The sequence below is a fragment of the Herpailurus yagouaroundi genome, unplaced genomic scaffold (assembly GCF_014898765.1).
Source record: "Herpailurus yagouaroundi ecotype Mexico unplaced genomic scaffold, PumYag 28, whole genome shotgun sequence".
Lineage (NCBI taxonomy): Eukaryota > Metazoa > Chordata > Mammalia > Carnivora > Felidae > Herpailurus > Herpailurus yagouaroundi.
This window is the reverse complement of record NW_024412376.1, coordinates 138,498,071-138,512,467: the sequence shown is the minus strand read 5'-3', so window position 1 is coordinate 138,512,467 and position 14,397 is coordinate 138,498,071. Positions and strand designations below refer to the sequence as shown.

The 14,397-nt window shown below is 37.0% G+C and overlaps 1 protein-coding gene across 4 annotated transcripts in view; it reads right to left on the bottom strand.

The window, feature by feature from the left end:
* ARAP2 (ArfGAP with RhoGAP domain, ankyrin repeat and PH domain 2) overlaps nucleotides 1-14,397 on the bottom strand; it is a 188,497-nt gene that overhangs the window by 86,978 nt on the left and 87,122 nt on the right. For all 4 annotated transcript variants that reach the window (XM_040486123.1, XM_040486141.1, XM_040486118.1 and 1 more), the window contains exons 16-19: nucleotides 5,832-5,976; nucleotides 3,685-3,787; nucleotides 2,826-3,024; nucleotides 2,576-2,639 (exon numbers count right to left, since the gene is read on the bottom strand). In XM_040486123.1, the coding sequence (XP_040342057.1) occupies nucleotides 2,576-2,639; nucleotides 2,826-3,024; nucleotides 3,685-3,787; nucleotides 5,832-5,976 (511 nt within the window). The remainder of the gene's footprint in view (nucleotides 1-2,575; nucleotides 2,640-2,825; nucleotides 3,025-3,684; nucleotides 3,788-5,831; nucleotides 5,977-14,397) is intronic.

The window sequence follows — 14,397 nt, the reverse complement described above, 5'->3', positions numbered from 1 at the left end:
AAAAAAAAAAAAAAAAAAAAAAAAAAAAAAAAAAAAAAAGAACCTTGGCTATAGTAACCTAATAATGTAAATGATAAATACAATAAATTCAACTATAAGTTGCTGTTTATTTGTTTAAAAACATAAGTTCTGGGAGTTCAGACTCCAAATCTGTATTGCTGACCACTTTTTTCCTTTGCCACAAAGGTAAGAGGCAGTTGGCATTCCATAAATATGAATAGATAATTGTAAAAACTGCATTATGCCAGTGCTTCAATGATATCATATCACATATACATAATACCACCTCATTATTATTGGTGAATATATAATTAACAGTACTCTGAAAGTACAGCAAAACCATCATCTGGTACCAAAAATCAGAACCTTAAGTATCATGAACACTTATAATCCCAGAAAGAAACAAGTAAAAACACAAGATACTAATTATGCCTATAAACTAAAAAAACACCTTCTGACATTAATATCTAATCAGCAATATGCTTGTTGTCTAAAGCTGTTAATGTCCTCACATGAAACTGAAGACAGGTTCAGACAACTGTTGAAAGTCATTATTCATGTCACCAACAAAGAAAATAACCGGAGGGAAGGCTAATTCAGCTATATTTTTACATTATGGATGTTTCTGCAAATTATCTTGTACTCTGGTAGAGCTAAAAATACCGCATCAGTGTAATTAGGGATTTTAATTTTTTTAAATATTTATTCATTTCGGAGAGAGAGAGAGAGAGAGACAGAGAGAGAGACAGAGAGACAGAGATGGAACACAAGTGGGGGAGGAGAGGAGCAAAGAGAGAGAGGGAGACACAGAATGTAAAGCAGGCTCCAGGCTCTGAGCTGTCAGCACACAGCCTGACGTGGGGCTTGAACTCACAAACCGTGAGATCGTGACCTGAGCAGAAGTCAGAAGCCTACCCGACTGAGTCACCCAGATGCCCCAGTATAACTAAGGGATTTTAGAGCAAATGGTTAGAAAAAAAAAAAGTTTGTTCAAGAGACTATACCTAATTGTGATATGACCCTACCTGTTCCTTCCTAGGCTCTTTTTCTGGATCATCCTCCTCTTCCTACCCTCTAATTATTGGAGTCCCTGGGGCTTCATCCTCAAATCTCTCCTCTGTTTCTACTCTTTGTCTAGGTAAATCCATCCAGTTCCTTGGCCAGTGACTCTCAAACTTCTACCTCCAGCTGCAACCTCTACGCTTAATTCCAGACTTATATATCCACATGCCCACTCACCAGCCTCACTTTGCTATTAAAGTCAATGTCACCATTTTCAAAACCAAATTCTCAACCTACTACCCTAAACTGACATTAATATCCTAACTCTAATCTCCTATATCTGTTATCAGAAAAAAACATCATCATCATTCAGGTACTTGCTCAGGCCAAAAACTTGGGGTCATCCTTGACCCCACTCACCTGATCCATGAACAAACCCTCTGGCCTCTACCTTCCCAATGGCTCCAACCACTCCTCAACACTGTCTTATTATGTCAGTCATCTCTTGTCTGGCCTCTGTAGCAGCACCTAAATGGATAATCACTTCTACTTTTGTCCCCCAAAAGCTTATTCCCCCGGAGTCAGAGAAGACCTTTAAACATCTGTATCAGATCATTCTACACCCCAGCTCTCCAAATGAGCAACTTCCCATCATGCTCAGAATGAAATTCAAATTTTTACACATATTATGACCTGTGAGGCCCTCTATGATCCAGCCCAGGGAGATCTCTGAAGTAATTCTTTTTCTCTTTTGAAATAATTTCTTTCTACCATCTCATTCATTCAAATCTCCCAGCCAACAGCAGCTTGCTTGCAGACCATGAACATGCTAAGACATGTAGGCTCTTCAAAACATCCCGGGAACACTCTCTTCTGGCTGCTGAATGGTCTGCTTCTTTGCTTCATGCACATCTCTCACCACCTTATCTAAAACAGAATACTGTCCTGTCAGGCTCTTTCCTTACCTTATTTTTCTTCAAGCGTTTAAAATTGATGCACATGATACTATGTAATTATTTTTTTGTCTGCTCACATTCTGTTTCTACCACTAGTATACATGCTCCGTGAGGGCATAAATATCATTTTACTCAGCACTGTAACCCCAGTACTTACAACAGTACCTGATACACAGTAGGTGCTTAGTATTTGTTGTTGAAGTGAATACATTCAAGAAATCGAGTTTTATTTGTGCATGACTCACATGCATAGATAATTCAGGATATTATACATATTCATCATATACCTATACTGAAAACATATTTACAACTTCCAAGATGCTTCCCAATATTTAAATGTGAATGTCCCAAAAGAATCTAAGTCTATAAAAAACTAAAATGATTGATCATACTGATTTTGTCATAATACAAAAATACGCAAGCTTTATTAGTATATTCTTTCTACTCAAGAGTGCGTGTATGAGCACGCATGCGCACGCGTGCGCGCACACACAGAGACATACACATACTTCAGACAACTTCCAAAAGGCTATAAAATAATGGGTTCTCCTTCAAAGAAGATAACCAAAACATCCTGAAGAACTGTAATAAAGAGTAAAAAGCAAAAATGCACTTACCTCCCTTTTTCTACCAAGAGCAAGACATCTATTTTTTCCCCATTTTGAACCACTGTGCTGATTGCTGTAGGGAGAGAGAAAAGCATGAATATATGATTTAGAACAAGACGCTAAGTACCCATAAAGACACAATTATTAATAGTACTTAGTTATGTTTGGAAGTAAGGCATAATTTTATGATGCTACTATTATCATATGCAATAAAGAATTGCATCCAAAATATAAGATAAGAGAGGAAAAAAAATCTTACTTAGCTCTTGCAGTCTTCTTAAGTGCATTCTATATTCCTGAACTTCTTGCATTGGAAGGCAAAAACGCAAACTAGATTTGTCCATAGAAAACCAGCCTTTTCTCCACTGATCCAGGGTATGGCAGTCTTTGTAGTAGAGTTGACCAATCAAATCATAGTCAGCTTCTGTTAAGTTTTCAGCAACAAAGGGAACAAAATGCTGTTAAAACAAATACAGAAAAGTAATAAAGACAGTGAAAATAGGAAATCCCTTCCCTACCGACAGATTTGAGGGAAGGTAGGAAAACAAAAATAGTTTTTCTACCCTAAAAATTTAGAAGTATTCCAAATTTCAAAACAATTATTTAAACTTTCTATCAGTCTTACAACTGAACAGCTATAATGCATTTTCAAATGGCAGCATCTTAAACCACTTTTTTTTGATATATACAGAACTGAAATAGGAAGACATTCTCTATACTGATTTGTGGCATTTTTCAAAACGTCAACCTTCAACAATGTTTGTCTCCATTTGTATCTTTGGCTGAATCTGTTCCTTTCCCCTTTGTGTATACCATGAATAACATATTTACCTATAAAGAGACATACACAGAAATGACTTTTTAATAGTGAAAAGATCTTAATCATCACAGTATGGCCTTAATTCAAAGAATGATTTCTCCAAGGTCCTACATTATTTTTTTCTCTGCTTAAGGCTCTAGGAAGGAAGCTCTTAATCTCTTTTGACTATAACCTTTGAAAAATTAATGAAATATGGTCATTTTTCCCAGAATCTTGTATAAAATTTTACTGGACCTCTGAAGCTCAACCAGAAACTCCAAATTAAGAATCTTCCGGACTTAGGATAAATATGCAATACCTTGGCTATTGCCTCTGTCCATTTTCTTTGAGCTTGAGATGTTTCTGCTCCAAATAAAAATGCACGTTCTGAGGGTAAATAGATCTCAAAGGTAAAGATGGGCCTATAGCACACACGAATAAAAAGATATCACTGTTTACTTTTGGTTCTTATGGAAACAACACAAAAGTCAAGGTTTTAATTAAATTCCCTTTAAAAATCGGATAATGCTTTGAAATATATCATCTTTTCCCAATGATTTACACTTTAATTCATTCAAATAAATGGAATACACTGGATCAGACAAAAGGAATAGTCTTCCAATTAATCACCCTACTGCATGGCTTTGTTAATGCCCTATATATACACTTATCAGTTTTGACCCATGTGGCAAAGGGCTCTGGCTCTCTTTGGTTTCCTCTTCCCTCTCAGACCAGGCCATCTTGGGTTACTCTATTTAAAGCAAACATTGTCCAAACAGTTCTCTAATTAGTCCTCTTCTTGTCTTAAAAAATTTTCCTCCCATCATCTCATCTTATCACAAAACTGTATCTCCCTACTGTACCTAAAATTACAGTAACATCCCAGGTCCTGAATTCTCCCTGGGATCCGTCCATAACTCCAACTATTTCCTGGAACATGTTAGGTACATCGTTGCTGTTACCTAAGAAAACTTCAAAATACCCTATATCAAAGTTCTCTTCCTTCTTCCTCTTTTTCTACCCCAAAACAGTTGTGTTTTCCTCATGTTTCAATTTCGAGACCATCTATTTTATCAACAAATTCAAAATCTTGGGGTTTAATTTCTTCCTAACAGCAGCTCTTCACCAAGAGAGACAGTGAATCTCATTAGTTCCATCAGAGAAATTCTCTCAAACCCGTTTTTTTTTTTCTTTTTAATGCTCTCTTTCTCTATGTAAACTCTCAGTAATTGTGATCTACCTCCCATCTCTCCCTTACCATTTCAGCCAGCTTTCTTCCTCAAATGCAAAATTATGTAGCTCCTCCCCATCTAAATTAGAGTTCAAACTCTAGAAAATGCTGTTCAAGGACACTCAGATTATGACTGCAATAATTATTTTTAACCTTATTTCATTGTAGATAGTTTCTCCTGCATGTCTGCTTGTACCAAGAACATTCTATCAAGCCTGTTTTCATTTTGAATATGATTATATGCTGACATAAAGTAATAATATTTTAAATTATGTTTTATTTACTACTTAGGTATCTGAATACTAAAATGCATTTAATATTTCATAGTAAGCCACACTAAGTTAATTATTCATTTAGAAAGAAGCAATGTCAAGGTTAAAACAAAATCAACTAATAATCAGTTTTCTTTACAAAAATCAAATTAGATTTACTAGAAAACAATAGTCACCTCAACTAGTATATACTGGTCATCATATGATGATACTATCTTATGTGTAATTTTATGTAAATAACAAAGCTTTACAAATCTTTTCCCATTCTCATAAAATTTATATTAAAATACTATGTTTCTATATAACTAGCTTAGCCAGATTTTAGTATTTAGTTTTTCACTAATTACATCAAAAAATGTAAATTTCACACTAAGTATCTTAGATAGCTTGTTTTTAGAAGTCCTTACAAAAAAATCTATTAAACCATTCACTGAGTCAAATATATTAAATAAATAATGCTTACTGTTTTAATTGCTATGTTTTTGAAACCATTAAAAGCTAAAGTAAATCTTCAAGAAATCTGGCATTTCAATATGATCTTAAATAAATTTAGTTTTTTATTTTAATGTGAATAAGTCATCACTATTTTCCTTTGTCACCTATTTGAATGATAATACACTAAATGAATGCATAAATTATGCCATTAGTCCTTGATTTTAAATAATGAGTAAATGATAAACATTTAGGACTACATATTCTAGAATGGAATGCCATAAATTTATTTAAGATTAGATGCAAATACATTAGCCTTTCATAGTACCTAGTATAATATTTTAATTTTTCTACTTTTTAGCAAATTCCCTAAGGAACTTTTGGAAGCTGTAAAATTATTAAGCTTCAAGAAACCATTAAACCCTTTTACAAGAAGCAAAGGAAGAATTCAAATAACAAAACTCTTATTATCTGGTATGATAACTATCAGAAACTACTCTTCATCTCCTACCTGTTTAATAGTAAACCTACCCGGTATTTAAATAGAAGTCCTCTTTGTGGACAGCCAGGCAGATAACTTCACTGATGTTAATGGTGCCATTAGGTGTGGTAGACTTATCATTTTCATAGTAACTCAAGAAGCCTCCTTCCAAAACACACCACTTTTTATTTGTCTCTAGGAATTTAAATGATAAATCGAGTTATGCCATAATCCTAGTTTTTATAAAACACATGGTTTAAATAACAATTGGATTCAAATACATTTACTGATTTCCTATTTTGTGTAAAGAGTATGCTAGTGCTGCATGGGATATACAGTTGTCACTTTCTCTGCTCTCAGAAAATTTACAATCTAGTAACAAGGAATGTACAAGACAAAAATAACTGTGACATTGATGACCAGAAAAGCAGACAGATCCATAAAGAGATTGCTGCAAACAACTCGGAAACAGCAAGGACTGATGTCTACACAGAGTATTCAGAGGAAAAAATGCAGTGTGAAAAGTAAGGCTGTGGTTGATGTTAGGTAGGTATGCAAAAGAATAAAGGAGCCATAACCTGCAGTACCTTGGTTAGGGAATTTAAAAATCAAATTGTAAGGGGTCTTCACATTATGGCCTGCAGGCCAAATCCACACCATCACATGTTTTTAATAAATAAAGTTTTATTAAAATACAGCCACATCTACTCACTTATAGATTGTCTGTGGCTGTTTTCCCACTACAAGGGCAGAGCTGAGTTGCAGCAAAGATCATCTGGCTTGCAAAGCTTAAATAATTTACTATCTGATTCTTTTCAGAGAAGTTTGCTGAGCTTTGATTGTGTAGCTCATGGTGTGCCACTGAAATGGTTTCAGCACAGGAATGTGATCAGAGTTAAATGTTACACACTCTGCTTACTGCAGAATACAGATTTATGAAGGTGAGGCCAGAGGCAGGGGACCAGTTAGGACACCGTCAACAGAAGTCTAGGTGAGAAATGAAGACAGCCAAACGTAGGGCAGTCGTAGTAGGGATGGGGGGAAAGGGTTGAAAGGAGGGAGATGGAGAAGAGAAGAGGGAGAGAGAAAAGTATGCATGTCTCTGTGTGGTTTAAGGAGATAAAACATATAATGTTAAACTCAGGGAATAAGGAAGAGCTCATAAATGGTCATACCATTATTTTTAGCTTCGATTACAAGGTTGGCCATAAGGTCCACTTTTATTTAAAAATTTTTTTTTTCAACATTTATTTATTTTTGGGACAGGGAGAGACAGAGCATGAATGGGGGAGGGTCAGAGAGAGAGGGAGACAGAGAATCAGAAACAGGCTCCAGGCTCTGAGCCATCAGCCCAGAGCCTGACGTGGGGCTCGAACTCACGGACCGCAAGATCGTGACCTGGCTGAAGTCGGACGCTTAACCGACTGCGCCACCCAGGCGCCCCAGGTCCACTTTTATTTAAAAGAAAATAAAGTACAAACTGTTTTAGTGAGTGCAGTGAGTTTTCTTTTAGACTGACTGGGAGATATCTGTTGGAAATCAAAGTCAAGACACCTATGAGACAGATCACTCTATAGATTTGCATCTTGGAGCAAGGAAAGGGCTCAACAACTTGAAAGTCTTCAGAGTACAAGCAGCAGTTGTAAATTTAAACCAACCAAGGATAAAATCTCAGGAAACTAAATTATAAGCAGCAGTAGGAGAGGACAAAAAGCAATGAAGCAAATGAGAAGAGACAGTGTAAAAAACAGAAAGGCTCAAAGCTTTCCAAAAAGGAATGATTACCACTATTAAGTATAGCAAAGAAATCTAATAAAAGATGGGCTGAAAACGGTATCTGTTGGTATTCCTTGTAAGAAGGCAACTGCCTAGTTTACTTAGTGTCTTATGAAAGAAGCCAAGTTGGGAAAAAATGAAACCAGTCAGGATAGATCAACAGCCTAGGCCATTAATAAAAAAAGGATATCATAAACTCAAATGAAGGCACGAGATATGGTAAGGCAAATGGCAGACCATCCAAAAATGTTTCCCAAGCTGAATGGAAGATGAATGCTTTCTTTCTCAAAAAGGTAAGAGAATAAAGAGAAGAACTGGAAAGACAGATCTTGAGCTAAGAAGATTATTTAACTAAAATGGTACTCCACCCAGCTAGCCCAATTTCTCCAAGACTGGGCTTAGGCACAATCTCTCTTGGGACTCGTCTCCAAACTTTTATTGTCATCAGGCTGAATTAAGTATCCTTCTGTGGCATCCTTAGCACCATGCAGCCCCTAAGAAGGTGGAACTGGAAGTCAAAGACTCTGGATTCTAACAAAGCCTTCATCACTAACTGGGTACTCCTGAAATACAACTTCACCATTCTCTCAGGTTCCTAATCTTCAAAATGAGGATAAGAAAACCATCGAACTCATAGGATTGCTGTGGTGATCAAAGGATGCAATACATGTGAAGCATGTAGAAGTGACTTTATAGGTGGCTGTTTAAACATATACTGACAATTGGGGTGCCTGGGTGGCGCAGTCGGTTAAGCGTCCGACTTCAGCCAGGTCACGATCTCACGGTCCGGGAGTTCGAGCCCCGCGTCAGGCTCTGGGCTGATGGTTCAGAGCCTGGAGCCTGTTTCCGATTCTGTGTCTCCCTCTCTCTCTGCCCCTCCCCCGTTCATGCTCTGTCTCTCTCTGTCCCAAAAATAAATAAACGTTGAAAAAAAAAATTAAAAAAAAAAACAACATATACTGACAATTTAAAATAATATTTTTAAATATAACTGCAATTTGAACAATGTAGCAAATTAAATGTGTTTATACAGAAATGCTATAAGCTATTTGATAACGAGGAATGTTTTTTTTTTCTATTCTCAAGAATCACCACACTGTAGGGGCGCCTGGGTGGCTTAGTCAGTTAAGCATCTGACTCTTGATTTCAGCTCAGGTCATGATCTCCCAGTTGATGAGATCGAGACCCGCATGGGGCTCTGCACTAACAGCATGGAACCTGCTTGGGATTCTCTCTCTCTCTCTCTCTCTCTCTCTCTCCCTCCCTCCCTCCCTCCCTCCCTCTCTCTCTCTGGCCCTCCCCTGCTCATGCTCACTCTCTCTCTCAAAATAAATAAACAAAACAAAATTTAAAAAAAGAATCATCACACTGCATAGCCTAGAGGAAGTTTGTTAAAATTATTATTTTCATAAACTGGAAAGTAAAGTTATTAGTTATGGAGATGATTCAGATGAGGTTGCTAACTCTGTATTAAAATAAATACAAAAATAAGCAATGTGTTAAAGAGCCAACAGGAAAATCATAAATGGAATTACTTTTAAGCATAGCCGGATGGGTCCATGTATGTATCTCCATTCCCACCCAATACCACAACAGAATGATAGCGAAGAGACAGTACAAACTCAAAAGGACAAAGAACCAAAGAGATCCACAGTACATAGCAAATGACTGACTTGTCTCAGAGGCAAAAGCTGGTACCTTCAGACATGCAGAGGAAGTTAACAGGCAGCAAGTAATGTTCCACAAAGTTCCGTAAATTACGGGAGAGGCTAATACCTAAGGAAGTGTAGGATGAGAAGTAGATCTGAAACAATTTTATTATATAAAGGGAGTAAAGTCCATTCATTTTCTCCCCTGTGCTAAAGCAGCTAAGCAACAAGGCCTCCTCACTCATGTGGAAGTTGGGTCCTTTACTCTGGAGAAACTGGACCAGACAGATTCTAACCTGGGGGCCTCTAGGCATTGTCTTGAGGCAGAGATAAGGTACCATCTGGAAAAAAAAAGTGGTTACGTGTCATTCTACAGACTCCTAGTTATCTGCCCACATTTTCATACAAAATGTTGAAGCCAGTGATAACCAATACCCTAATCCCAACATTCCCAGCAAGAGACTCATGGAGTCTTCTCACACCTGATCCCAAACATGTAAAAGAAACCTTCCAACATAAAAGACAGAGACCGAAATCAAAATATTAAATTTTTAAAACTATAAACATCAGACTGTCAAGGAAAGATAGTATAGCTTTAAAACAAGTACAGCATGTTCTAAAAAGAAAAAATAAGAACACAAAAAGTTTTGATAATTAAAAATAGAATCACGAATTTTAATTTTTTTAAATAAAAAAAGAGAGAAAGCTTAGAAAGAAACTTTCCCCAAACAAGAGGGAGAAAAAACATAGTACAAGATGATGGAGCTGGAAGATCCTAATATTACTTCCAAAAAAAGAGAAAAAGATCAGAGGAAAAGAATTTATCAACGACAAAGAATAATGTCCAAGAATGAAAAAACAAGGAACAAATATCTGTTTTCCATTGAAACCATTTTATCTTTCCTTTGGTACAATAAAAGTTAGAAAAAAAAAAAAAGTTGCTTATAAAGATCACCAATTAGCATGCTGCAACCAGATTAGGTTAAAACCAAACTAAAAAAACAGACCCGCATGAATTTGTGGCCAACTCAAAAGGCATGGTTCCCTAACTGGCAATTCTCAGCAATCTCAACAGTCTGAAAGCAGAAGCAAGAAAAACAGATGGAAAACACTGGCCAAGCTATTCTCTAATAAGAGAAACAAGCAATTCTAGAGGGTAGCAAGAATGAGTCTGAAATCACACAGGGATCCAAATAAAGGTGGAAGAGAGCTGATGAACCAGAACTGGAAATGGTTCAGGGCTGATGAACAAGAATAATGGAGAGGGTCAAAGAACTACATACAGAAGACCTGACTACAAAAATGTCACCATGGAACACACTTTAAAGGTACAGAATGAGCCAAATTCTGCTAATGCATCAACTATGAGAATTTCATTTGTGAAAGTAAATTGTACAGGTTAACAGAATATCTGAGACAATGCAGCCATGAATGTAAATAATGGTCCATACACATGAAGCAATCTTGGTATAAACAAAACTTAAGCTAAGGATGATTGTTATTGACCACTAAAATGGTAAAGGCAGGAGGAGAAGTTTTTAAGTGCTACAACCAAATTGAGTAACATAATAATGGAAGTCAGAAACTACTTCCTAAAGACTGTATATGCTTTATCTCTTTTAGTTCTGAAAGTAAAATTTTGGGTCCTTTTTTAAAAAAAAAGGGGGGGCAAGGCTTATTGGCTAGAGTGGAGTCTAATGGAAGATAGTGGGGCTGGAAAGAAAGTGTCATTTTGGAAATGGGTCTATCCAGGCTCATTCTACTGCTACTGAATTCTAAAAATTATGTGCAAATATAAAGTATTTATTATTTCACTCTTCTAGTGGGTTTTACATTATTATACATTCTAAAGTACCCATGTCACTCCTTGTTTACTTCTCAGCTGAAACTTAAACAATGAAAATATAAATAAATCCAAGAGTTCAAATGAAAGGGATGAACACCAACCAAATATAGTGATTTTATATAATCTGTCTTTGCATTGCCAAAATTGGTTATTAAGCTTCATCACTCCCTCTTAACTCCCACTTTAAAGAACTTAAACAATGAGCTTTGCTCATTGAGCAAAAAATCCATTAGTCATCCTATATATCTCCTAGTGAAAGACACTAGCATGACAATTAAATGCTGAAAGATATTATTTTCTATAGGCTTTAGTGATGTAATTCAAAGTCTGTAGTTTGCCAAATGACTCTCTGAATAAGTGAGGTAAAATATTAAATTTGAACGTTTTTAAAAAAGAAATGCTAGCAGGGTATCTGGGTGGCTCTGTCGATTAAGTGTCTGACTCTGGATTTCGGCTCAGGTCATGATCTAATGGTTTGTGAGTTCAAACACCATGTCTGGCTCTGTACTGACAGTGTGTAGCCTGCTTAACATTCTCTCTCTCTCTCTCTCTCTCTCTCTCTCTCTCTCTCTCTCTCTCCCTGCCCCTCCCGTTTATGCTCTCTCTCTCAAAATAAATAAATTAAAAAAAAGAATTCTAGGAAGAAAAAAATATTTGAAATTTTCAGTCTCTGGGAGTTAAAACTAATTATATTTTAATTATCATCTCACTACCCCATTTCTGGACTCTAGAGATTGTACAAACTCTTAAACTATAGTTATTGCCAAGAATCAAATTATATAAGCAACCCCTAATGTTGCATTTCAAATATACATTAGATCTACAGACATTAAAGCTACTAAATAAGGTTTATACACATAGCTGCAATGAATAAAATCTGTAGATCAGATAATTTCCAGATTTTGATCACTATAGCATGGTTATTTCAGGGCATGTCTTTCTTTTTAAGAAATAACATTGAGGGGCGCCTGGGTGGCGCAGTCGGTTAAGCGTCCAACTTCAACCAGGTCACGATCTCACGGTCCGTGAGTTAGAGCCCCGCGTCGGGCTCTGGGCTGATGGCTCAGAGCCTGGAGCCTGTTTCCGATTCTGTGTCTCCCTCTCTCTCTGCCCCTCGCCCGTTCATGCTCTGTCTCTCTCTGTCCCAAAAATAAATAAACGTTGAAAAAAAAAAAAAAGAAATAACATTGAGATACTTAGGGATACAAGGGCATAATGTCTGCACCTACTTTTAAGTAACTCTAAACATATGCATACACACACATACACATGTATGTACATATATACATGCATACACAGAAAGAAAAATAACAAAGTAAGACATTAATATTTGGGAAGTCTGGGCAAAGGGTATATGAGAACTCTTTGTACCATGCTTGTAACTTTTCTAAGTTGGAAATTATGTTAACATAACTAAAAATAAAAAGTTAAAAGAAAATAGTTATCATCCTCCTCTTTAAATTTCCCTTTATCATATGTAGAGTGGGGAGAGGAGTAGAAGAAAGAAGATAATGTGTTTAGTCTCAAAACCATCACAAGGAGAAACACTTAAAAGGTGGAAATCCTGAGATCTTGAGATCACTGTATTCTGAGATACTGCCAAATGAAAAGTTGAAACATGACTGGAAGAAGCAAACAGCATAAAGAATTTCTTCACGGGCACCAGAAAGGAATGCTCACAGACACCAATCGAAGCCTCTTGGAAGGGGATATACTGAGTTTCCAGGAGCCTCGGATCCTGAGTCACAGTGTGTATTCTGCAGAGTTGTATGAAAATCATGATAGGCCATAATTGTTAAATGAATATTGATGGCAGATTTCTAAAATCCACGACAAGGAAAAGTCAAAGTACTAATCAACTGGAGTTATAACTTCAAAACAATGCACTCCGATGATGAGAATAATCTTCATGAAGAATAATGCAAAACCATGCACATTTACTGAGTACGGAGATAATTACTGGCACAGATTAGGAATCTCGCCCCCTGTCCTCATACACTTTGCAATCCAATCTAAGGGGAAATGTGGTTAGAATAAGAACTATGGTTGGGGGGGGGGTCCCTTTAGGGATTAGAAGCATTCATGGAGGAAGCCACCCTCAGACTAGAATGATAAAAAATTTCACAAAAAAACAGCTTTTGAAATTGTTATTCATGACTAAAAAGACAGGTTTCTAAAGTAGTCAAAAATACATTTGGAGGTACAATCAATCACTCCATAACTCTGGGAAAGAACACTATGAGAAAAGTCAAGGGAAGGGGAAACTTCCAAAAATCTATTTGGCCAGAGAACCGGATTACACGTGAAGTTAGCAAATAGGAAAGACGAAGACAGACACAGCAGAGACCGCAGAGGCCAGGCCCCAGCAGTCTCACAGTACAGGTGTTCAGGACTTTGCTCCTTTCTCAGCACACAAGTGGGAGTCATTGGGAGGTCTTAAACAAGAAGTGCCAAATGCACGATGCATAAAATAAATGTAAATGCAGAGTCTAATTATGTAAATTCTAATGGGAAAGAAACGACAGATCCTTTAAAAAGGTGAGTGTGAACTCATTTTAAGTTAGAAATTTGGACTTGAGGGGATTTCTATAGGATTATCATCACTATAATTCTTGATTTGTCTTTTTCTTTTTAAGTGGAAATGGGCCAGAGGTCAGACAAGGCAGGCACAGATGTTACCTTTGAGGATTTATAATAACAAAGCTGTGATAGGAAATCTTTGCATTCTTACTCATTTGGGAAGCAATGAAAAGCTCACGTTGGGTTGCACCTGTCTGCTTAGCCCAATTCAGATATGCTCTCCTAACTCTGACTTTGAGAATACCCTCTCTGCTACAAAAGAAGTCTTACTGTTAACCAGTTAACCAGATGATGTCCACGAGAAATAAAATTGGGGCCACAGAGAGGGTGACTCTCAAGATACAAGCTGTTTGACAAAAGTTGGTGTGTATGGTAGTTGGACTGGCTGGAGAGGTTGCTCATTCCGTTCAATGTTCATATTCAGGACAGGGAAGAAAAACATGACTGGAATTTACTCAAACACACATAAAGGGGCTCCAGAGGTGACCTACTGAAACACTACTGTGAAGCGATGTGAATACTGTGGTTGGGTACACTGCCTGTCGGCTACCACCTGCAGAATATGTATAAACTCCAATGCTACCTGGAAATCAGAAGCAGCTGTGTATACAGACAGCCCCCTGTTGCTGCTTCTGCTGTTCCTCATCCTATCATCATATGTGCCATGCACTCTGCTGCACATTTTATTTCCATTAACTCGCTGAACACTCAGAAAACCCCTATTAGGTTAGTTCTATTACACATCCCTTCCTATCCACAGGCACA